General features: G+C 41.4%; 3 protein-coding genes and 1 non-coding gene across 10 annotated transcripts in view; 2 read left to right on the top strand and 2 right to left on the bottom strand.

Moving 5' to 3' along the window:
- Positions 1 to 7,408, top strand: part of LOC106743662 (axin) — a 33,301-nt gene extending 25,893 nt beyond the window's left edge. For 4 of the 5 annotated variants that reach the window (XM_014617724.1, XM_014617722.1, XM_014617723.1 and 1 more), the window contains 7 exons: positions 1,386 to 1,541; positions 1,672 to 2,470; positions 2,932 to 3,096; positions 3,284 to 3,963; positions 4,565 to 4,884; positions 4,969 to 5,258; positions 6,346 to 7,408. In XM_014617724.1, the coding sequence (XP_014473210.1) occupies positions 1,454 to 1,541; positions 1,672 to 2,470; positions 2,932 to 3,096; positions 3,284 to 3,963; positions 4,565 to 4,884; positions 4,969 to 5,258; positions 6,346 to 6,472 (2,469 nt within the window). In that variant the 5' untranslated portion in view covers positions 1,386 to 1,453 and the 3' untranslated portion in view covers positions 6,473 to 7,408. The remainder of the gene's footprint in view (positions 1 to 1,385; positions 1,542 to 1,671; positions 2,471 to 2,931; positions 3,097 to 3,283; positions 3,964 to 4,564; positions 4,885 to 4,968; positions 5,259 to 6,345) is intronic. The other variant, XM_014617726.1, reaches the window with a different exon arrangement.
- A 2,831-nt stretch (positions 7,409 to 10,239) lies between these two features.
- LOC106743658 (protein shisa-5-like) lies at positions 10,240 to 19,594 on the bottom strand. 3 transcript variants are annotated; one of them, XM_014617715.1, is made up of 5 exons: positions 19,418 to 19,594; positions 15,957 to 16,116; positions 14,579 to 14,709; positions 12,029 to 12,154; positions 10,240 to 10,989 (listed from the first exon to the last, which is right to left on the bottom strand). In XM_014617715.1, the coding sequence occupies exons 1-5, from the start codon at positions 19,473 to 19,475 to the stop codon at positions 10,904 to 10,906; spliced, it is 561 nt and encodes a 186-aa protein (XP_014473201.1). In that variant the 5' UTR covers positions 19,476 to 19,594; the 3' UTR covers positions 10,240 to 10,903. The 3 variants fall into 3 exon arrangements, with proteins under 3 accessions (XP_014473201.1, XP_014473202.1, XP_014473204.1); XM_014617716.1 differs by having other exon boundaries at positions 12,029 to 12,142; XM_014617718.1 differs by lacking the exon at positions 19,418 to 19,594 and adding an exon at positions 17,106 to 19,403.
- Positions 19,595 to 20,912: 1,318 nt separating this feature from the next.
- LOC106743604 (lipid droplet-associated hydrolase) lies at positions 20,913 to 23,014 on the bottom strand. Its single transcript, XM_014617604.1, has 3 exons — positions 22,540 to 23,014; positions 22,263 to 22,454; positions 20,913 to 21,838 (listed from the first exon to the last, which is right to left on the bottom strand). Exons 1-3 carry the CDS (start codon positions 22,846 to 22,848, stop codon positions 21,413 to 21,415), a joined length of 927 nt encoding a protein of 308 aa, XP_014473090.1. The 5' UTR covers positions 22,849 to 23,014; the 3' UTR covers positions 20,913 to 21,412.
- Positions 23,015 to 23,088: 74 nt separating this feature from the next.
- On the top strand, positions 23,089 to 23,161 carry Trnaf-gaa. The gene has a single exon. It is a non-coding gene; the product is annotated as a tRNA-Phe (tRNA).
- The last annotated feature ends 1,703 nt before the right edge of the window (positions 23,162 to 24,864 follow it).

Here is a 24,864-nt window from a genome sequence, read left to right as displayed (position 1 = left end):
TTAACAAAGGAATCTGATCAATTTAGTGGTGTGGAATCAATATACTTGTCGGAATCATAATAGGTCCTTGTAGATTTAACAAACTTGGTGGTTCCTTGTGTTAGACTCTCCGCCAAAATGGTATGTACTCTGCCTCTTTTCTTTTGACTCAGGTAAATGTGCAGTCGAGCGAGCTGATTCGATATGACAGCTTCTCATTTCATATTTCTTCCCTCCTAAAGACCCGGATCAAATTTCCACGCTTATTGGAGAGCTATTTCTCCTGCCCCCAATAACTGTACAACAATGGTAGATGTTGATATGAGAGCAGGTTTATCTACTTATAAATTGTCATAAACCAATAATTTATCATCTGATAGGTTTTTATATGTATATGATATAAGAATCTTTCTAAACTCAATGAATTTACATATGTGCAGTGCATAAGGGTAATACTGAGTGTTTCATTGTGATTTGTATAGTGCGGTGTACATTGCATTAATGTAAACAGTGATCATTTCTTAATCGTGTGTGTAGAGGATTAAATCTCCTGTTGAAATAGGTTAATGCACATTTCCCCTTAGGTCAGAATATGGTCCTTATGAAATCATATTTCTATAGGCTTGCTGTAACAAAGGACAGGCCCTCGAGGCATATAATGATCTTTTCTCAGGCAGGTTACCTCGCATCATACAGCTATTAATATTTTTCCACCCTGTTAGAACTCAATTTCATTTAATAGAGGATATCGGAGTCAAATTTAGACATTTTCAGGTCTGACAAGCGCATTCAGCGTATTGCATTATAGGTTTACGATCAATACCACACAAATGGTCTGTTGCGCAGACCAATAGGGGTTGTACATACATATATGAACACATAGAAACGCATCCCTCTGCGCAGCCTGCCAGGAGATGGTCCATACCTCCTATATACTATGCTCCACCCTTAGACTTCCTAACAACGGAAAAAACTCCCTTAGCTGCTTAATTGAGATATGACTCACCGCAGAGCTGGATCGATCCAGCATCCCAGGTTTGCTGGCTCTTTGTTGGTACGCTTACCAGCTCTGCCTTTTACAGAGATATAACTACGCTGAGATCAATAATATTTAGCTGACATATTACAGTGTCAAGAAAAAAAAAGTGTCAAACATACAATTTTTATTTTTGCTATTTAAAATTCTATCTGAAGTCTACTTTTCATTTCAGCAAAATCTGATTAATTAATTAATTGAAGATTCTTACATACAACTACTCTATGTGTGTGTGTGTGTGTGTCATTGAATCCAAGTGAAATATTTGTTGACAGGTGTGCATTCTTTCAAGTGCGCATCAACGTTTATATGGTTATAGGGACACAATTTCATGGCAATTAGACTCACATTGGTTGATTTTCTGTTACAGGTTGGGACTAACCATGTCCACTAAGAGGCATCGTGGGCGAAAATCAAGTGTAGATCATAAAATAACACATGAAGGCCATAATAGATAGGATGAGCGCATCTCGGCAGAGTGAAGCGCGTTGCTTTAATGAGAACTCTCCCAGGCCGCCAGTGCCAGGTAAAAAGTAAAGCAAACTTGAATCGAATGCGATAGCAGGGACGACCCTGGCGCACAAATGAAATTCGCACACGGGAGAGAAAGCCACGCGAGACTGCGACTACATGCTGTTTTTTTTTTCTTTCTTCAGGAGAGGAAACCGGAAGTTATGTCAGCAGGATCCGTCCACAGAGTCCCGCTCTGACACCTAGACGTTCTTCATTCGCAACACCAACGGTGGCCGGTGGTTGCGATGCTTCTGCACCATTGGGATTCGAGCCGGAGGGTTGTTGCGGAACCACTACCATGGAGAGCGTTTCTCCCCCTGCCTATGTACGGTGGGCAAGAAATCTGCACTCCCTGCTAGAGGATCCGGTCGGTCTGGAGTTATTCAAGAGGTACCTGGATCAGGAGGGGCATGTGGAACCGCTCAATTTCTGGTTCGCCTGCGAGGGCCTCAAGGAGCAGAAGGATACGGAGAAGATATCCCAACTGGTCAAGCTCATATACCGGAGGTTTTTTCTCAAGTCTCAGCTGACCATACCGGAGGATGTGATGAAGGAGGCAGACCGGCGGGTCAAGGAGGGCCGCGCCGATCAGAAGGTGTTCGACATCGTGCAGCTGGAAGTGGAGCGGCTGATCAACGAGACGACGTACCCCAACTTCCTGCAGTCCGAGGTGTACCTGCAGTACGTTCAGTCCTGCCAGAATCCCGACTCGGGCGGTTGCCCGAGCTCAGGCTCGAGCCGCGAGATGTCCCTCTCGTGCGGCCCGAGTTTACTGCCCACCTTGCACGAGGACAGCGAGTTTGTCGGTTCCATGCACAATTCGCACTCGGCCAGCGAGACGCCCGGTGAATTTAGGGAATTAAGATTGACCAAAGATATCCTCATGGCCACCCAGCAGAGCAGGGCGATGGATGTGCGGCCGAAGCCGGAGATGTACGCCGGGTAAATGCGCTTTCCGTACAACACCTACTCGAGCCTTTTCTTTCTCGTCCTTTTTTAATATTCCAACATTCACATCGTTCACGATACAATAATGCGCTTCGAATTCAGCCCTGCGATGAATGCCTTAACAAACGCTGGTATTCTTTGTTTTTTTTTTGTTTTTTTTTTCTGTTCCTTAGAAGCTTGATGTGATGACGTTTGCATAATTCAGATTCCACCTTTTGCGTTTTACATTTTGTCGTTGGCACTGNCCCCCCCCCCCCCCCCCAGGATATATTTGATATAACTTTGTTATCACCCCGACTACCGTACCTTGATCGCTCGTTTCACAATTTCTGTACAATTCCTGCGAATTGTTATCCGAACATCTCTCTGTTATGCGAGATAATCCTCGTTTTTCTTTTTTTATTTGCCGTTCATTTAGTTGTTTTCGTTTTGCTGTTTTTGCGTGGCATTTGTAGCGTTTACTTGCAACATGGGGCTAGTCCGTATCACATGCACGTATCCAGATTGCACGCACAATATTCCTCCTACAACCCAGTATCGAGACAGGATTCAGAGCTTCAGAGTTTGAGCAGTGATGCACGTACCGAGGTGGACAATATGTCCCTCACCGACGGCTCCGTGTAAGTTATTTTTTGAATTTTTTATTTCACATTCTCTCTCTCTCTTTCTCTTTCTCCTCCCGTCTCCTTCAGTTTTGTATTTGGCATCCCAGAGTGGGATTTCCTTAAATATCATCTGAATCTTTCGTGTTTCCGACTCCTCACCAACTCACGTTGCATATTCATCCTCTATTTACTTCGCCCACAGCGACGGATCGAGCAGTAGACAGAGGAGCAAAAAGCAATACGCGAAGCAATCTAGGACAATTAAAGAATCCGCAAGCGTGAATCGCGACCCTATGGCGCATCACATCGTCCCGCGGACTCAGCGCGTACCATCCCACCTGTCGAAGCCGATGACGGAGGAGCAATTCGCGGAGAAGCTGCGCGAGAAGCTGGAGATCGTGGCGCGCGAGAGGAAGACCCAGGAGAAACTGGACAAACACCTGCAGGAGGACGACTTGATGAGCGGGAACGACGCCTCGTTGGAAGCGATCGGTAACACCCACAAGACCCTGGGCGACGCGCTCAGGGAGAAGCTGTCCATGGAGGAGGACAGCGATCAGGCGATCCTCGACGAGCACGTGTCGCGCGTCTGGTCAGACCTGACGCCCTCGCGCTCCCCCCGGCTCTCCTCACCCAGGATACACTCGCCCGAGAGGCGACGGGGCCCCGTGCACAATTACCCGCGGCCCTACAAGCAGAGGAAGGAGAAGGATGTGTTCTCCACGTTCTCGGTCGACAGCGGCAATATCCACGACTTCCAAGAAGGCAGCGACCTCGTCGGAGCTGGCTCCATGAGTTCTCTAGGCTCGCACCTGCCCAAATCTAAATCCGTGCCATCCGATTACGCCGATTCCCTCCATAAGCAGGATATGTATCTTCAAGGTATGCGGTCGAGGGAAAATACGTGCTCGGGGTATAATCGGGGTTGCCATCAGACTTGGGAAACCGAGATAAGTCGTGGAACTTCAAAATGTCAGGGGAAAACCGGGGAAAGATATAAAAAAAGTCTGGAATTTTGAACTTCACTCACAATTCCTTTAAATTCTCTCAACCTTTTTATCCTTTTTTTCTTTTTCCAATTGTCTTTTGCTGGTCCTGAATTTGCTTTCAGGATTATATATTTTCAAGTTTGTGTCGCTTCTAACAATATAAGCTACTTCTCCCTACAATCCCTGCTTCTAAACGTTAAAGTTCAAGACTACACATTGCTCATGGGAAACGCAGGAAAGTCAGGGGATTTCAAAGTTCATTTGAAATGTTACTCGTCTCAAGTATCTCATTAGTTTGATATTTTAAGGCTTACCTTACCTTACAAGGAAATACACTTTATTGAAGATAATCGAAATATTCCAAAGAAGGAAAGTAAATTGAATAATCGCTCTTCTTAGCGGTAAACTTTTTCCATGTCCACATACAATCGACCTTTCACATCATCGTGCAATCACCAGCAGCCTGACGATGCTAACCGACGCTTTTGTCGCAGGTCACGAGCAGCAGAGATTCCGAAGGTCGGACGTGACGAGAAGATCAGCGACGAAGAAATCGATGACGGAGCTGACGGACAGTGGGGTGAGCGTCGTCAGCGACGTGCCGCCTTCCATAAGCAAGGACATTCGTCTGTTGTCCCGGTTCAAGGAAGTGGACAAGAAGGTGGAGCTGAAGCACAGTAGCCGTCACGGCAAGAGGTACGGCTCGCGTAGCGGATCGTTGGAAAGGCCGAACAGAGAAACTTGGAGCGTCGGAGTACCTGCCCAGCCGTTCGTCGCTGACCCGGGAATGCCACCGTTAACGCCACCCCACACGGTAAATCGTCATTCTTTCCTTTTCTGTCTTATTTCCTTTCCCTTCCGTTCTCTTTATTTAATGCAACACTTACGTCTGCCGCAGTCTATACAACTGGAAGAGACGTGTAGAAGGCTAATGGAGGAAAATCGGGCGCGCGCCAGTTGCAAGCAGCGGCACTTGAACGCTTCCAAACAGGCGTACGAGCCCGCGTCGCAGAGTCAATCGTACATGCAGTCTAACCAGTCGACCTTGAAGAAAACTAAGCAAGACGACTTCACCATTGTTGTGTTCAGTTTCTGTGACGAGCAGGTCCCCTACAGGACCAAAATTCCCGGTCACAACGTCACGTTGAAGCAGTTCAAGGAGTATCTTCCCAAGAAAGGGAACTATCGGTACGTGCGTCGTTGCACTCGTCCACCGCTCGATCTCGTGTTAACTTTCAGGAATATTTCAGTGGATAATTCGCTAAATGACGATGATAAGTTATTAGACGACGCCATCCGAGATTCTTTTTTTAAACTTTATGGGATTTTCAGGCGTTGGAGCGACTCATTTTCTTTGCTTCAAAAAAATTCACTTTTTCTTACTCGATTTAAATCTTTCAAAAAAAAAAGACAAATGTTTAACGACTCGAGCTTTAAATGCAAAAAGAAAGATTCAAAGAAAATAGGAAGTAACAATGAGATACTTTAACGATGTTCATCAAGTGAAGAGCTGTGATTTTATCTTTAAGTTGATTTTACCAAGTTTATCAGAAGAAACAATAATTGGTATGAGTACAATTGACTTTTCTTTAAATTGAATATTATTGAACGTTATTCTTTGACTGTTATTCTTAAAAGGTTGGCTAAGTTGTTTTGAAAAAAGAATTTAATTTCTGTTTCTTGTAAAAATTTTTTACTATATCTGAAATACACGCTTAAGACTGAGTTTAAAGTAAATTTTAGGTTATCATATAACTATCAGCTATCATATAACTTCTTTGTTCCTTAAAATTTAAATTTTACTCTTCACTGACTTTTATTATAAGGTCAATGTTTTTCATCTCTTAGAAGAATGCAATAAATAAACAATTTAATTTTTCACGTACAAATTATTTGAGAAAGACTCGTTTCTTACTTTTTTTTAAGACTAACTCACTGTTTTCTTTAAGAATAAAACTCATTTTTCCCACTATTTTCGACAACTAAATCGCTCCCGTGCCTGAATTTTTCAAAACGCGTAAAATGGAAAAATAAGAAAAATAAAAAAAATAAAGAAAATAAAAAATAAGAAAAATAAAAAAAAAATAAAGAAAAATCCTGTAACGGCGCCTTTCGGATTTTAGATCTAATTCGAAGCCAACTAACGTTAGAGTTTGAAACTGAAATTTGAAATTCGAAAGTGTTTTCGAGTTTTATAAGAAACTTTGTATGACATCTCGCCGTAGCATTTTTTCGGAACACATAAGATGAATAAACATTTTCTCTTGAATTGTAGGTACTTTTTTAAAACGGAGTGCGAAGACTTGGACACGAGAGTCATACAGGAGGAGATAACGGACGATGCCGAGGTACTTCCGTTGTGGGAGGGTAAAGTGATGGCGCAGGTTAAGGCGCTCGAGTAATAGACTGAATTTCAAAGGGAGGAGCCCGAGCGAGCGAGCGAGCGAGAAAGAGAGAGAGAGAGAGAGAGACAGAGAGAAATGCGCGAATGTTGACCAAGTGCCGCAATAAATATTATTTAAGAGATCCGACGTGCGACAAGGAGAGAGTGCGCTCGGTAATTTATATGTATACACATTAACGCTTGTCACGCGGCCTCTTTTTCTCGTAATTGCCTAAGAAAGTAGTCTTAATCGATCGAAAAAACGGGGGAGAAGAAAAAAAGGAAGGAATATATCGAGTCGAGCAATACCGCCGCGCGAGTTTGGAGGCTCGCTGCGGGAAAGCAAGCAAGACAGAGATAAAACGAAAGCAACGGCCTCCCGTCGAACTCCGTTGGCACGGACGCCCTCGGAGGACGACTCTCCTCGCCTCTCACTTCCGGTTTATCGTTTCGAGCTCACTTCTGCACTCGTCAAAACGGAGGAGAATGTGTTCTCTTTCTTTCCTCTCGCGGAAGAAAACATTTTGCTGGCACAGCAAACTTGTCAATTACTTACACGGACAACAAGGAAGATTCGTCAAGATTATTAATTGCTATTCGCTTGGATACACGGGCGGCAGGATAATTTAGCTCTGTCAGTCTGTCCAAACGTGTTTTGCCGCGACAGCGAAACTATCTCTCTTCCGTGCGACGTGTCTTTTTTGGCTGTTCGTGTAGTGACTGAGAAAAATTTACCGGCAAAATATCTTCCCGTGATTGGTTCGGATTGCTCTATTAACGAACTTACTTAGCGGATCGCGACAGCGTTTTATTGTATATACGGTTAGCATGTAGAGCGGTCTCGACTACAAACGCAACGTTATACACACACACACACACACATACATTTTGCCGCAGTGCAGCCCTTACGACACGCGGGACTGCCGTGGTTCAGTGGTCACGGATAGCGCACTTCCACGGGGTGGGGGGGGNNNNGGGGGGGGGGGGCAACGACGTGTCCGAGCATCGTGACCGACTAACAATTTTCTTCCTCTCGACGACTTCCCATAGTTTCTCCAGACGACTGTACAAAAGTCCGCGTAGTTGATCGCCTTAGTAAGGTCCGCGTAGGCACTATATAGACTTACGTAGGGAAGGATATTATTACAAATTATGGTCTAAGGGAGGCACATATATTACGTGTATTTCACGTGGCGCCGTGTTGTTCAATACACGTAATATATCTTGCGCACGGGACACGTCGCGACGCATGCGTCCGTTTGATGTGAAGTTTTATTATTTTTTTTATTTTTTTTTTTAAGAGAAATTTCGAGTCAAGTTTTGTTGTGCCACTCTGTTGTACTATCATCGCGTCGTCGCCGTCGTTGTCATTGTCACTTGACACTGTGAGAGATAATCTCACGCAGAACGCAGCCGAATGCGGTGTAAAAAAAAGCGGTGTAATAAAAAGAAGCCGTTCTTACCATTCTGTCGACAGCACGCTATGATTAGCATCATCGAGGCCGGAGAATGCTTTGGTGTGGGGAGAGAGAGTGAGAGAGGAGGGGGGGGGGGAGAAAAAAGAAGAAACACCGAATCATTAGCGTTTAGATTGTAATGATGTTTTTATCAGGTGCGAAAATATGTGCCTTTTTAGTGCGATAAGCCTCGAGATAAGCCTAAGAGAAGGTTAAGAGATATTTATAAATTGCAGAGTACAGGGGCCCAATTTTCTCCAAGCTAAGAGAAGAGAGAGAGCGTTGTTGACACGCGTCGGATGTTGTTTCTATTTCCCTCCTCGAGTCGTGTCCTGATCATTTTTTTTTCTCTTTTTTTCCCCCTTTTTTTCTTAGTGTCAGGACGACACCGTTGCGTCAGCAGGTGCGGTGTATCGTTCGACTCGCGCGCGTTCTCTAGGAGAATCGATTTCTTTCCTCTCGCGCGCACACCGGGCCCGCGCTCGTCACACACGCTTCGTTTAATCCTTTCAGTCTTGGTTCGCCGAATTTCTCGGTTAACTCGCGCGCCGAAAATTCCGCAAAGATTCGCCGTCTCGCGTGGGGATACGATGAATAGTTGTATATGTTGATAAGAGGATCGCACTAATATGTAAAGATATGTCTGATATACATATATAAATATATACATTTGATTCGTCTTTGAATTTGTATAGGAAAGAATGTTCAGTTGACTCGCGTGTGAAAGCCACGGAAAAGGATGAGAGAGAGAGAGAGAGAAGTTCTCGTGTAAAAAAAAAAGAGGAAGGAGAAAGAGAGAGATATTTTCTTGAAAGAATAAAATTCCAGGCTGAAGGGTTTAAATTGTAGAGATAATCGTAAAATGATGTAAGAGGTGAAATCGCGAAAGACACCATTTGCTTGCCGCGAACTTCGATCGACGGTTCGACCTTTATAATTTGTTGGAGCTCGTTTCCTGCGCGCGATCCCTATGGGGGGGAAAAAAAAGATCGAAAGAGAAACATATTACAGCAACGACGTGTACCCCCCGTTCATTTGGAGATTCAAGCTGCGCCGCCCGCGGAAAAACGCGGCGCGCGCATCGCGGTCTCGGTAACGATTTTTACGGTAATTGATCACCATTAATTAATATCACGAATGATAAAGTGTTCCTGTACCTAATTAATTATAATATAACGATTATTATTGTATATCAAAAGCATTGAGTATAATAATAATAATAACGCGATTTTCACTGGATCGACGGACGCTGTTTCTTCAGGATTCCTCGATCCGCAGTCCCCGTTCAGAAACTCCCATTGATTTTCCTAAAGAGTGAATTCCAAGTATTAAGGTGGGTATGCACGAATGAGCGAATATGTAATATGAACACTTATATTCGCGTCTGAACGCCTATACAGAAAAAAAAATTAGTCTTGAATCAAGAATAGATATTCTCAAGTATAAGCGAGAATATCGTAATCTTCTTAGAAGACTCTTAGTCTTGATTTGGTTGAATTTATATTGATGCACGTATTATTTGATGCTTATTCTTGATTTAAGACCAATTTTTTCTGTGCACGAACTCCTTTTGACAAACCACTTTATCAGCATATCGGCTCAAAACGTTTATTTCAAAAGGTTCTTAAAAGTAATAGCATTTTTGCTAGAAAATTCAGGAATTTTATAATTTATATTAAGTTTATATTAAGACTTGCAATACTTGGAAAATCTTCATAATACTAGTGTTGTTAATTATAAAATATCTAAAATTAAAGAACAAATGTGAAGAATTTAATATTCTTCCATTTTATCACATAATTTGTTATTTAATTTTCATTCGATTGTAACCTGTTATAATACGTTATGATATATTGCAGTTCTGATATTTAATAATGTATAGCATGATCGTTAAGACTCGGCTACCCCTCGGGCGGCCATATTGTTTTATGGTGTCAGAAGCGAAAAATGGCATACAAAAAGTTTCTTGCAACATGTAGCTTTATTTTCAAGTTTTTCCTGAGAAACACAATGATCTCATAATCTTGAAATTTGTAAAATGTGCGGAAAACCGAGATATTTGGCCGATATGTTGTGTAAGATCGCAAAATCATTCCTGACATAACGGGTCATTTTTCAGCCAGCTATCACGATCGCCAGAGTATGTTTACGCATGTAAAACTAAAAATTGTGTTACTTTCCGCTCTAAGAAATAATACAGCATGACGGCATTTTCCAAACTGTAACAACGAAAATTTGCAATTACTTTTCGTCCAGTGTATACCTAATTAAAAAAGGGATAATGTACGAGGTGAGAAAGGAAAGATTGAATTAATTTAAAAAATTCAGATATTGGTCCAAAATGTGTAATTTGCACACTAACTTTATTTTATTTACAATAGTGAATAGATCCTTGTCAAGAGTATTTTAGCTTGTTAATTTGATCAGTTGCCGTTTAACAATCACACCTGTTTTGATATTGTAGAAGTTCGATGGTTCAGCATACCTATCCTTCCTTTCTCTCTCTTTCTCTCTCTTTCTTCCGCTCCTTCGAACTTCATATTATATCAAAGTCTCCTCATGACGAAGTTCACGTTCAATTTTGCTCCGCCGTTTGGCAAAACTCACGAAATATTTCCTCGAAATGGCAGAGTATATATTTAACAAATGCATGTAAACGCGTGTAATACAATAAAAAAGTATCGTCATGAATATTGTGTCGCCGAGCAAGTTTATGATTCTGGGTATTCTTTTAAGCGATGCGGGTTTGAACCTTTGTGCACTTTGTGCGAGGATATTTTTATGGCAGCGATCAAGATTAGAAAAGCACGGGCAGCCCGTTGGCTGCGTTTTGACAACCGGTGGATGAACGTAAGGTATTCTTCTCGACGTGATGGGATGCGCTCGCCTTAACGGCGAGGATCACATTCTTGTATGGACGACCGGAGGAAGGAACTTGGCGAATCTGCCGTCCATAATATCCCACGAGATGCGTAACTAGGAAATCAGGAAGATCACTGTGGAGGATAGGCGGGATTGTAAGGCGCCTGTTTAGCGTACGCTTCGCTGGTGTATTGCGGCGGTGGATGTTGCGGAAAACCTGAAAAAGTGGAGAGAGAAATAATTAAGACTTGAATTATCCCAACGAACGCACACCAAGTAACAGTAACTTTACGATTTCCCACTTGAAGAATGTAACTGTTGAACACAACGTGCGTTGTGTTGCACTTATATTGTTGAGAGTGGGAAATTATTACATTGACGCAGTGTTAGTGTTGCTTGGTTCAAGGAACTCATTATCAGCGATATCGCTGTTCAGAAAGTTATGTCGGTAATACTATCATGACGTCACTAATGATAGTGTTTGACATTATAAGTTCACGTTAGCAGCGTTTCCGAGATGTGAGATGTGTTTGTTGACAGCATTGATAGTGTTAAGGTATTCAGAAAAACGTACTGTGATTGGTCAATTTGTTTGCTGCTTACGTTTTTCTGTGTACCGTGGGCTCTTAGCATTTTCGAAGCTCTCTGAACGCTATCGGTAGATAACAACAATGAACGTACACATGGCAGCTGTGTATACTATAGAATTTACGCTGGAGTGTTACATTATAAATCTGAGACATTTTTTATTTAATCACGATGAGGGATACCTTTTTAACACGTTCATTGCCAAGCTGAAAATTGGAATTTCGTATTTAAAAAATTTGTTTTATTTAGTTTTTATTGTGCTCAAAATAAGTTAATATATTATTTATATGCTTTCATTATTATGTACATAGGATTTATGTATTCTAAATATCTATTACGCGATAACGCGTGATTGGCAATGAACGTGTTAAAGCACAAAGTTGTGAGTGTTGGGAAGTCACTTGTTACTTGTAACGCCATTAATATTCTTTTCATTATTTACGTAATTGTAAGAAATGCATACACCGAAAAGTGAATGATTTTATTTAATTTTCGGTCTTTTTTATTTTGACAGTTATCACACGAGCGTCTCTGCTACGATAATGCTTATGATGTTAGCGTTCATAGCGTTGATAGCGGGCTCAACGATTTGAATCATGTTTCACGCAGTTCTGAGTATTTTCGAGTCGCCTGGATGCGATAAATTGTGTACAAAAATCTTGATGTACCTGCTGGGTTCGTCGGATATGGCACGTAGTGATTCTGATTCTCTTGGCTGGCGTAGCTCGGTGGCACGTTCGGCGTTGACTGAACTACATGCACAACATTAGGTGCCTGAACTTCTGGAACAAATACTACAACAGGCACAAAAAGATCCCGGGCGAATCGTAAGATAGGCGCGTTTGTCTCAGAGACAGCAAGCAAATTAACGTGAGGAATTAAATGAAATAAAAAAAAGAAAGGAAGTGAGGAAATATATAAATACATAAACATAAGCATGGTAAACGTAAGTATTAATATCTTACAAATTAGATGAGGAGAGATGAATTGTGATATGTCGACTTGTGTGTCGAATCAAGAGAGAAGTTTGATGTGTATATGGAAAAAAGGTATATATTCTTTTTAATACATTTGTAATATTTAGCAATGTAACACTCGTTTATACGACGAACTCGCGCACGCTTCACCTCGATAAAGTTAGGAGCGCATCGAGTGGTCACGATTGCGATCTTGCGTGATAATCGGTTATGACGGATGTCGAGTGACAACACACGATGTAAATAGTAGCCTTTTATTATATTCCTGATAGATACAATTTTACTATACTTTTGTCCATCAGTCTATCACGGTGTATAATTTACATCGTGTACAAATGGTTTCAATTTGGTTTGAATACGTTTCTTTTTTTTTTTATGCAGTTGATGAACCAATGAGAGAACTTGTTTGTGATTAATCCTCAGAATTTTCTCTTACCTCATGAGACTGTCGGCTACGTTTCCGAACTGCGGAAACTGAGAAAAAAAACGCTCAACTATTCTGAAACCAAGAGTATTGTCGTTCAACTTCTGTCATAATCGATTGCCGTGCCAACTCGTGAACACTATCTCGCAATCGTGGCCGTTCGATGCGCTCTTAACTTCGACTTCGTTCGAGAAAAAAAGAAAGAACGAGCCGTCGTGCGAAAGAGTGTACTTGGTTTCAATGCGGCCTGAACATTTCCAATGCAGTTTGGAACACAGTCGATAGTCTAACGAGAGAGTTTGTTTTTGATTCGCAGAAGGTCTCTCATTGGACCATCAGCTGCGTCTCGAACGATGTCGGGGAAGAAGGGGTATTGAAACCAAATAACTCGCATTCCGAGTACAATAATATCTTTCACAACTTCCAGTATTAGGCGACAACTTTGAGTCTAATAATACCACAAGACGAACACAAATGAAAGGAATGTTTGTTTGTCCGCGCGTATTACATAAATGAATCGTGAGAAATGCGACTCGAGGTATCTATCGTATAAAGTGTTCCGTGTAAGTGTTAATATATGCTTAACGCGCGATACTACCGTGTCTCTCTTAACGGTAATGATTAAAATTATTAAGTATATATGGATGTGCGTATATTGTCGTATATGGTACAAAAATAACGTATAAACTAAGAAACTAAGAAAACCTTTATACAACGAAAACTTGTCAGACACATCTGTTACACGGAACGCTTTGTACACGTACATGTATTAAGTACATGTTCGGAAGACTCTAAATAAGCTTAATACTACACGAAGTACGACCGGAGCCAATGAGGATGAAAAGGAAAGTGACTTATAAAAAACGGCTGCAGTGACTCGATGCAGGCTTTCTTACGCGTCTATCTTGACTTTGTTTCCACCGTGCGAATAAGATCTTATATCTAAAACGGCGGATTCTGCGCATAAAAATGCCACGGTCGATAAACCCAACGCGTTTATCCTGCAACTTAACGTAAAACCTCGCATGTGACTTTCATAATGTGTCTTTCATAAGAGGAACGAAATATAATGCACACAAATGCAACAAAACAGAGATAAAGAGAGAAAGAGAGAGAAGGGGGAAGAAATAAATGGAAAAGAAAATATCACGGCAACGCACGAGCACTTTTATAAGGAGAATCCGCTTCGCGATTATTGTACGCTACTATTATAAAATACGTTCCCCTCGGGAATTGTTTCAATGCGAGGTTACATATAGGAAGCAAGATACAAATAACTGTTAGAAATCTTTCGAACCCCGACATATAGATACTCTTCGTAAGACATTTGTGGGATGTGTCGGAATGGTATTATGCCATGGTTGGTCCTAGAAAGAATTACGATTCCATTACTGGCCAATTCAAGGGAGAAAGAAAGAGAGAGAGAGAGAGAGAAGGAGAGAGAGGTCGGGAATATTTAATTTACACAATACCGATTCATTTCAACACTGCGATCGCGCATATACCTCGTTTCTCGTATTCGCGCGAAAAGTCGTTCATTGCCGCTGTCTCTGACACACAAGCTACATATACATCATCGAGCGACGATTCACTTGATGAAGCGAACGTTAAGCCCGTCTCGGACGATCCACAATTCGCGACGCGCTTGCAATCGCGATCACGTCGTGTCGAATTACAGATCGTCCAAAGTGATTAAATCACGGGTAAATCGCGATCAGTGGCGTAACGTTGATCATTTGGCCGTAAAAAGTAACGATTGAAGAGTGTGTCAGATAGAAAGAGAGAGAGAGAGAGAGAAAGAAAGAAAGAGAGCTTACTTCCATAGACAGTGCCTCGATGACGCCGACGATACCATGGGCAGCAGCTGCAGCAGAGGCAGGATATACAGCACACTATGAGCGAGATGATTATAGCCGCTACGATTATCACCGGCACGACGATACCGAGTCTGGAATACAGTAATGTTACGTTATAGAGACACTCAATCATTTTCCATGACGCACCACTATCCGCTGAGCGAGTCAGCTTTTCAGATAATCATATCGTTAACGTCCAACGCTTTGCCATCTCAGTGTCGCTAGCAGAAAATTGGCACGTAAAACGCAATAGTCCACGTCTACGGGTGGACAATGTAAATTATGTATGATATGTATGATATGGATCTACAGAGGGTAAGTGATCTATGAACCGTTTTGGAACGGCTCGTTTTCTTCTTACATCTTGTATGTATTCCTTTTATATTTGGTTCCCCTTAAAAGTTCACAAAACTTACCGGTGAACTTGAATGGTGAAATTTTTATATTGATAATATATATAACTTTTATATCATTGTAAAGATAATTTAACAATGCGTAAAGTGAATATTTAAATGATAAAATGTGTGTTACGCCTATATATGTACATGTGCCAACTTTTTAATTTTTAACATTAAGAGGTCACTCAACAATTACGTCAAACTACGAGTGAGGGGGCCTATTAGTTTCCGCGACGGCTGTGATGGAAGGGGAGTAATAAAGGCCATGAAACGTCACATTAAGTCCTCGGCCCACTTATTTTCAAGCTGGATCTAAAGAAATCTAGTAACACGTAGAGAAGGAGAGAGAGAGAGGGGGGGGGAGGGGATAATTCCACGTGTCAAGTAATATTAGAAGGGTCAATGTCCAAATACTTCATGACAAAATATGACGAAGGGGGAGGAGGGGTAAAAAAAATACTCTAATTTCTCATGACATAATTGTCGCGAATGGCCCCTTAAATATCTTCAAAATCAACATCAAAATTGGATAAACGAACTATTTTATAGTTTGCGTGTGAACTAATTTTAGACTAATGCAAATTATTCTTTCACTTTGCATTCTGCTACGTCATTTGTAATATTTTGTTACATAATGCTACGTCATTTATAATATTTTACTACAAAATTTAATTTTAGACTAATGTAAATTATCCTTTCACTTTTCAATTTTTAACATTAAGAAGTCACTCAACAATTACGTCACACTACGAATGAGGGGGCCTATTAGTTTCCAATATATATATAATTTATCCTTTAATAAATAAATAACAAAAATGTTACGCTCACGTCGTACTTAAAGACGTAAAGCATACGGAATCGAGCATATCTCGAATACTGCTTTGTTGGATATCACACGAGAGCCGCTGGTAATTCATTGGGAGTAAATTACGGGCGATTACCCAGTTTTCAGTGCGAACTCCTCGGCGGTGCAACAATAGGTTCTTTCATTAGCTATGTCGACGCAGCAATAGGACTTGGAGGGATTATCGAGGAACCCCGGACACGAGTTCAGTGTTTTCTCGATGAAATTCTTGCTCGTTCCAAAGTTACAATCCATCCCTGAAAATCGAAAATCTCGTTGAAGTTCTCTTTGTCGAAACGGTAGCGATGTTTCTATCTACAATGGTCATTATACCCGGCGGACAAAAAAATCATCGACAGAATGTTCCTAAAATGATTCCTAAACCGAAGTTTCTCGATGATATATCAATATCGCACTTGTTTCATAGTGTATTACATGGATCCCAAACAATATGTATGGCTGTAAGGTGTCTCAAAGACATCCTTTAGACGTCTTAATGTTATCTAAAGAGAAAAATAATTTTGCCTTTATAGAGAGAGAACGAAATCATCGTTGCTACTGTACAGTGAGAAGAAAAATAATTTAAAAATTACTTAAATTACTTAAAAATTACTTAAAAATTACTTTAAAATATTAAAAAATTTATTTATGGGATATAAGGTTTATTTCACAGAAATAAGGTTTATTTAAAATTCAAATAATAAGGTTTATTTCACAGAAATATTACATCCTACTAATAAATTTTTAAGTATTTTTTCTCAGTGCATATTCATTGCGACAACGATAAAATTTAATTGGTATAACCAAATTAACGAATTATTCGTAATTAGAACGGGAACAGTTTTGCTGTCAGGATGAAAAATGTTCTGCCGAGTGAATTTTCCTCTAGAACAAAATAGTGTTCACACATATTTTACAAATTTACTAATTAATTTCACCAATTTATTCTTACGGCAAAATCATTTCTAGATTCAGCAGGATAATCCAACGAAAATGGCAATTAGCATTCTTTTAGGAACTCGTTCTGCTGTCCGTAACCGACAGACTTGCGACAGCATAAAATTTGCCGAGCCGGCGAATTATTCTTCGTGTAGAAGTCAGGAGGAGAAAAGTTGAATATCGAAATTAATGATATTCTTTGCCTGGCGCATTCGGTCGCCAGGCACGGCTGCAGTATCCGACTTATGTTATCAATTCGTACTCACAACCCGAGAGCGAAATCAGATACACGTCTACGATTACGCACTTTGTTTCTGAAGGCGAGAGCGTGAGAGTCGCGAGAACTCGCCGTTGGTTCGTGAAGTTATTTCCGAGCGCCCGGACGGTCGATTTCTTTCTCTCCTCGCTATCCGACGTCCCCGACGAGGCAGTCGAAGAGTTTCTCTCACGCGAGATAAACGTTCGAAGAGACGCGCGGAATAGGAGGGTCGATTCCGTCGACGCCGGCCACAAACGCTGATCCTAATTAACTATGCACTGTCCGGCTCGTTCTATGATGCGGCTCCCTGACATCGCTCGGAAAGGAGCAAAAAATAGATTGAACTGTAATAATAGGAGTTAAGTGACGTGTTGCATGTAGGCCATTAGATCGGGCCGCGTAAGTCGCCGCGATCGGCAACCGGCGATCGAATCGCAGATTGAAGGTTTCGTCGGCAATAATGCGCGGCCTTCGGAAGCATCCCGTCTGGAGGGACTGGAAATGGATACCCACACGTAGGAAGCGCTCGCAGTGAATTTCGTTTATCTTATCAGGCGTGATTAGACAGAGTCGAGCGAACAAACGAGCGACAGTAGATTTATTGTTAATTCACATATTCCCCAGTTACTCGAGAAACTTCGAGAATCGCGCCGAGTAACTTTCGAAAGCCGAAAGGGTGCACACATAAATGGGAAACGATTTTCTAGTTATGTTGATTTTTGTTAATTTATGTAAGTTATGTTGATCCTCATGTAAAGTTGGCTCTTGTTACAATTTTCAATGTACCCGTTTGTGTTGTTCCAACATATATCATGCTTGTGTTATCTCAATATTCTTTGTACTGAGTCGATATTCGACATGTGAAAGTGTTAAAATATCTCGTTTAGGACAATGTGTTAAATTCAACAAGATTTTCTCACTGTGTACACTGAGCGAACGAATAGCAGGCTTTCGTTGTTACAATTTGGGCAATGTGTAATATATACAGTAACAAATGTCGCGTGAAAAACAATTCATTGAAATTTCGTGTTACTTCAGGGTGCATATGCCAACAAGATGAATGTGAATAGGTGAATGTAATGTTAATTTAATTTTTCACCGCGATAATTTCTTACTCATCGAATCCGAACAGGATTCGGGCCGATTTGCTCAAAAAGCCGGGTGTGCAGTTGCGGACAGAAAAGTTGCGACGCTATTTTTAACAAGTTTCGGAACACATCTTGTGTCCAATAAGAGAGTCCGTTTTTTGGTTATTCTCAGGAGATGCATTTTCCTATTGTACTCGAGATGCGTTGTGAAACTCATAAAGAAAAAAGAAAAAAATAGTATAACTTTACAGTCCACGACTGTACACTGAGCGAACGAAGTGCGATCAAATGCAAGATTTCATTATTCGGACGATGCATACGAACGCAGCGTTTCGGGCCGCTTTTTTCATAAGGTGGTTTACCAAAGAAATTCAGTAATATACACATTCGCTGTTCGCTCGCTCAGTGTATACCCACCTTAAGGCGATTCGTCAGTCAAGTTCGCATTCCAAACGCGATACGTACACATTCACACTATACATTCGCTATCGTTTGTTGTTCGTTCGCACAATGCATACCCGTCTTGGGACATTGACTCACCGTTTCACAAAACACCACTTGTGCGCGTATCTGAGTTTAAAAACGTCGTATCGTTCGGCACGAAAAATGTCTGAGTCTCCATCTTTCGTCCCAAGAGACCTGACTTCGCGATCGCTCTCGGTGTCCTTTGAACTGCGCGAGAGATATCTAGTCGATGGCGAAAAAAAAATCGCAACACCCATATCTTGAGGAGATTCGGAATGAATATTACTTGATAAGGATGACATTCCGAGAAAGTGACGAAGTAAAGCAAACAAATTCTTCCATTAGATTGCACCACGAAGCATTAGGAGCTCGTGATCTTCCTGCTACCGATTCTATTAGCAGAGTATACTCATACCGATAAAAGAATCCTGATATACACGATCGGTATTTGATGTGTGCATCAAAAAGCGGCGTCCTTTTTAGGGACTCGTCTATCGGCGAGACAAAAGAAGGGCGACATATATATATATATACACGTGAGAAACCACCGTCTTCGATCTTCTCGCTTCGGCGGTTCGCGCGTTTTCCTGCGATTTTTCTCCTCACGTCTTCCCCGTGCAATTATTCTCCCTCACCCATTCGCTCCGATTTTCGTCACATACTGCGGGGATTATCTCTGACACAACAGCAACGCGGCTGAGAAGAAAGGAGCTCTTCGTTTCACGAGAAGCACGCGCCACTCCCCAAAGCAGATTCGATCACATCTCTCTCAGGCGCACGCCGGGCGATCTCTCGTTTCGTCCTTACCGTGAGCGAATCCTGCGTGCAGGCACAGCAACAACAAGGCTCCCGCAAACCGCGACATTTTGCGATCGGCAAGTCTCTCGGCGCGTTGCTGACGACGGCGAACCTCGGTGACGCGATCCTACGACGACCGAGTGCAAACTACGAATGACTAAGAGCCGTGGATGACGAGAACACAGAGCCCGATCAACAACCTGCTAAACAGTGCCCAGGTGGGCCGGTTCCTCGCACATGCGCGTCGAGCGACGATGACGTATCCAGGAACGTACATACGAATCGAATATGGCGGGGGCGAGATTTGAGCGGGTCTGGCGGGCAAAGTAAATTAAAGGCCAGTAAGGCCTGGTTGCAACAATATTTTATATTATTTATGTTATTTTGGTTTTAAGTGGGACTTAAACATCCCTAGTAGCACATTAAACTCAACATTGGCCAATGAAACGCCAATGAAATTAATTTGGCGTTACATTGGTTCAATATTGGCCGATGTAATGCTAGTGAAGTATGCTGTCAGGAATGTGGCTATCGTTACCCTTCTTTCTAAATAAATAAAGACAGACAAATATTTAAGTCTTCCTTAAAGTCTAAATAACGTCGGTACAACCGGACGCCTATTTAAGCACTTAAGACGAATAAATAAATAAGTTGCGACGTTATTAAGATAAATGGAATTATTTATTTCCTGCAATAATTAGTGCATTATGTGGATTTTAACGTTTCAAAGGGGCTATTAAGAAACAAGTTGGAGGATTTTGAAGGTAACAGAGCATTCTTTTCTGAGACTTAAGCACTTTACTGGAGTTTTTTTGTTGTACATGAGTAAAAAACGGGCCCACCTGAGAACACTGAACACCATCTGGTGTGATGCATCACGTATAAATATGCCGATGATGTCATACGTCGGCAATCATTCTAAGATGTCACGACTATGTCGATCCGATTAAATTTATCGCGAAGTATTGACTCGTAATTAGGTTCAATGAACAATAATATCACACACTTCTTCACATTATATATGTGTGTGTGCGTGTGTGTGTGCGTACGTGCGTGCGTACGTGCGTGTGTTGAATTATGTTGTATCATAACTTATCATGCTTATAACAAATTAATGAAGTAATTAAAATATAATATTTTTATATTTTATTTAATCATCTTCCTTCAATTTTTTTTTCAGCAAAGATCCAAATCTGTAGAAATTGAAATTTTTCAATCGGCTGACATGTCGTTGACTTATAATCAATATATAACTAGGTTCGAGTATTGATTAAGTTATCCGAAATTCAAAGAGCACTTTTAACGAATCTTCTAACGCAGCACCGCTAGATGGCGTCAGACGGTCCGTTGGCTATCCTGAAATATTTTTTCGTTGAAATTTGTACACTACCGTTCGTTGTATGGTACCAGAGTCCGTCTCGTCGTTTCGTCCACAATTTAATAAATCCAATTTTAATGGAATGTAACGTACTTTAATATACTTTAATACAACTATTCAATACAATGCAATATAATATACTTTTGCAACTTAATACAATATAATTTCAATGCAATATAATTGTATAATTTAATAAAATATTAAAACGCTCAAACATGTACCTATCTTTTTCGATGTAGATTTACCAAATCAATGTGCTCATGACATTATATAAAGTATATAAGGGTTATAAAATTGGCATTGTGGGTTGTCAAAACACAATACGCCCAATCTTGGAAAGATTTCGAAATAATAATACGAATAGATTTTATTTCGTAATTCCTTACAATTACTGCCAATAAACTATTTAGTATTATTTCCATCTTATAAATAACCATTATTAACATATTATTGCAAGATCAAAAAAGTCAGTGTAAAAACAGATATTTAAAAAATAATACAATAACAATAAACCGTGTATACCTTTGTATGAAATTACTTTACCAAAAATAAATGCTACAAGATCAAGATATCACGAAAGATATAACAAACTCGAATAGGAAACATTAATGCCTCGAATCCTCGAGTCACTCGTTATTAATGAGTTCACCAACAATGTGGCCCATGTCTACATCATTCTTCAATACAAACGAATGGTAAAAACCACGCTGGCATAACTGAGCATTCAGATTTGGATGTTTTGTCATCATGTTTTTATAATACCTGACTGGGACCCAGCCGTCAATAGTGCCGTAATAAAACCAAAGTTTATCACTATACTTCGATATAGTTTCATGATCAGCCTCTTTGATATATTTGAGCTCCTCTTTGGCAAGATTAATTATTCTATACAATACCCTGGGATCCAGCATTTTCTGAACTACCTTGTTATATTTCGCTGGGATGCCATAAAAGAAACTAAAGACACTTATCATAAATGTTTGCAGGAATGATGGGAATATTGTTGTAAAAAACCAAGATAAGAAGATCCACAGCGGTGCCACGCGTGATATCTGAAAATGAGGAGATAAATATTTCAAACTGTACAAAGTAACCGTGATATTTGTAATTCTTTAACAGTAGTGATAATAGTAATAGCAATTCAATGGGCGGAGCAACCGGTGCGCCTAAGGTCATTTAGATTTAGAGATCTATTGTACAACCCCCCACTCTTTCTTTCAGCTTAGATCCTGAGCTGCAGCCTCTTATCAGAGGCCAGGTCTATCAATTCATTAGTTCTTGTCTGTCGAAGTTCCTCGGGCTTTAAAAAAGCCTGGCCTCATAATTTATATTTTTTGCAAGCTAGAGCCAGACAGTGACATAAAACATGCGCGTTGTTCTCCCCATTATAGTCGCATAGTCAATACACGTTTGTAATACTTCATGAACGTCATAAATATTGCGGCAATAGCTAACATTAGATATACAGATACTTGCGATATTGTGAAAAATCCTGCCATTGCGAGTCTCCGCCATGTATTCTATCGTTGGGAACAACATGTAGCACTTTTTCACTCTCTTGTTGATGTCAGGATCCCTCAGCAAGTTGAGCAGAACCCAAGCACCTATGGAATGTCCAATGAGATACAGCTGAACGTCTTCCGGAACATAGGTCTTAATGAATTCCGCCTGTGCCGCAAATATCAACGTCAAAGATATGCATGGGAGATAATATAAGTAAGGAATAAAATCCATCTGTAAATATGCAATATACCTTGTGCTGAACTTGAGCCGTCAAACCATAATGATCCCGCCACTTCTTATTACTGGGCATAGCGATGTCCAGGTTCTCCGGTGGCTGAACATGTCCAGCATGACCGACGACCCACACAGGTGTGTCGAACGAAAGTTTCGAGTTGATCGCCTTGATGAAGCTCTCATAAAAGCCAGGGAGACCCGGATTTCCCGTTATTACCAACACTACCTGCTTGGTGGAGTGAGGTAGAGGCTCTTCCTCTATCCACCGGCCCTCGGTTATCACCTCGGTCTGCACCTGGTTACAGTTCACCATCGCTCCTCGCATTTTTCTGCAGTTTCGCCGTTACTCAGACTTTTATTACGCACGATCGTTCAGAACTGGAATAAACTGAAATTTTGCGCGTTGTTATCCGCTATCGGACTCAGACGTGCGAAGGTCGCTGCAACGGTACTTCATGATTGCACGGTAATAGCGGTGGCGTGGTGGTAGTGCGGTAGTGTCAATGACAGCAGTATGGCAGCGCCACGGCATGGAAGATCAGTGATTGACTGACGACTAACGTGAGCCGAAATAGCTCAGTTGGGAGAGCGTTAGACTGAAGATCTAAATGTCCCCGGTTCAATCCCGGGTTTCGGCAAGAGGGGGTAGATTTTTTTGCCAATCGACGAATTTTATAGCGAAAGGACGGAACGATTCGGTAATTTAGACTAGATTTAATTTTCGAGGTTAACAGTTTTCGACGGCAGTGTTCTTTTCTTCCTTTCGCCGAGTTTGCATTATTTTACGCGAATCAACGGGAGGGATAATTTCAGTTCACAGTGCTGAAATATGCCGCATGAATCACACAGTGTCGAAATGTTAATTTTCTTTTCTTTTTTTATTAACTTCGACGATATTTCAAGTACACATCTTGTATCTTTCGTATTACCCTTCGGTTCGTTCTTTGCTTATCGATGATTTATCAGATAGAATATCGATATCACGCATCAGACAGGCTTAGTCAGATTGAAGTTAACGTTTTGAAATACTGGCGATCAAGAGACACGGTAATGTCTCGAGCCAAGTGCGCGAAAACAAGCTCGAGTGGAGAGACAACACATTTACCCGAAATTATAGGAAGAAAACATGCGATTATCCATATTTTGTTCGCCCAATTGGATCGATATGCTGGGGAAATATCGAATCATATCGAGATTCTAGATGTACAGTGGCTATAATAAAAATCGCAATACTTTATTCGATGAGTTCCGCAGCGCGCCTTTGTATTCGATGTGAAAATGTATTTCTTGGCAATGATCAAAAAACGTACTTTCCTATTAGATTCCGAAAGCGTTGTAAAATTCATAAAAAAAAAAAAAAAACGTTTTATCACACTGAAAAATCCACCTAGTTGATTCAGAGAAAATTTGCTTTGGATGTGAACAAACAAATGTTTTGATTGGCGAGAAGCAAAATTTGGTTCTTGAAAAGGCAAATGAAGTTTAGTTTCAGAGAACCACACCTTCGGTTCGGAGAACGAAATTTTGGTCCCCACAGCCGAAACATTCGTTAGCCCATGTCCAAATCAAATTTTATTTGAGCAGAAATTAAACAGGGTTTTCAGTGTATGCCGACTGTACGGCAACTCTTAAGATGGGACTTGAGGATTTTGTGCGCCAAGTTACAGACAAGTTCAAGATAGCGATTCAAGGTTCTCGTGAGAAATCCAATACATCCGGCGATATCCTTCGGACACCGATATTTCGTAATGTTACCTTGAAAATCCGCCTTTGGCGCATCATGGGACATTGAACGCGCACTGGGAATATTTATCGGACGTCCGACGAATATATCCAGAAACATCATTGCGTATTGAAACGCCCTCGAATATTAATCGGAAATCCGGAGTATCACATTTGGCTGGGCTATGTCCGATACGCAAATCGATTGCATATTCATCCCGCGACCTCAAGTGTCCGCCGGAAGATCGAATATTATTGGATATTCCGAAGGGTGTGCATTCGTCGGACTCGAGTTCCGCGGCGGACGTAGACGGCGGACGTTCGATCGTCCTCCGGCGGTGCCGAGACCGGTGTCGAGCACCGGCGTCCTCGTGGTATCGCACGGACGGCAGCAACGAGGAACAGCACCGGAGGAGGCCCGTCGTCGTCGTCGCCGGCTCCGCGCGTCTCGAGCGTGCTTTCCATCGTCGAAAGAGTATGGCGGCGGTAATTCGAACGCGCGTCATACAGGCCCGCGGCCGGCGGCGCACGCGTTATGGCGTTTGATCGCGCGAGGCGGGGCGAGCGTCCGGAGTGTCGAGGTTGCACGGCAAAAAGCGCACGGGTCGCCCTCGTTATC

Source organism: Dinoponera quadriceps, unplaced genomic scaffold (assembly GCF_001313825.1).
Source record: "Dinoponera quadriceps isolate SergipeBrazil2010 unplaced genomic scaffold, ASM131382v1 scaffold1115, whole genome shotgun sequence".
NCBI classification, from domain to species: Eukaryota; Metazoa; Arthropoda; class Insecta; order Hymenoptera; family Formicidae; genus Dinoponera; species Dinoponera quadriceps.
The sequence above is the reverse complement of the archived record's forward strand: the minus strand, read 5'-3'. Positions and strand labels throughout refer to the sequence as shown.

What these genes read in the sequence shown, in the direction of transcription:
- LOC106743658 (XM_014617715.1), bottom strand. Translation starts at nt 19,475, where the DNA reads ATGTCGCGGTTTGCGGGAGCCTTGTTGTTGCTGTGCCTGCACGCAGGA. An exon ending in GAGTTCGCACTGAAAACTGG is followed by an intron (nt 14,710 to 15,956) that starts GTAATCGCCCGT and finishes ACTGTATTCCAG; the next exon opens with ACTCGGTATCGTCGTGCCGG. An exon ending in TCGAGGCACTGTCTATGGAA is followed by an intron (nt 12,155 to 14,578) that starts GTAAGCTCTCTT and finishes TGCCTGTTGTAG; the next exon opens with TATTTGTTCCAGAAGTTCAG.
- LOC106743604 (XM_014617604.1), bottom strand. Translation starts at nt 22,848, where the DNA reads ATGCGAGGAGCGATGGTGAACTGTAACCAGGTGCAGACCGAGGTGATA. An exon ending in CGGCTCAAGTTCAGCACAAG is followed by an intron (nt 22,455 to 22,539) that starts GTATATTGCATA and finishes TTTGCGGCACAG; the next exon opens with GCGGAATTCATTAAGACCTA. An exon ending in GCAGGATTTTTCACAATATC is followed by an intron (nt 21,839 to 22,262) that starts GCAAGTATCTGT and finishes CCTCATTTTCAG; the next exon opens with ATATCACGCGTGGCACCGCT.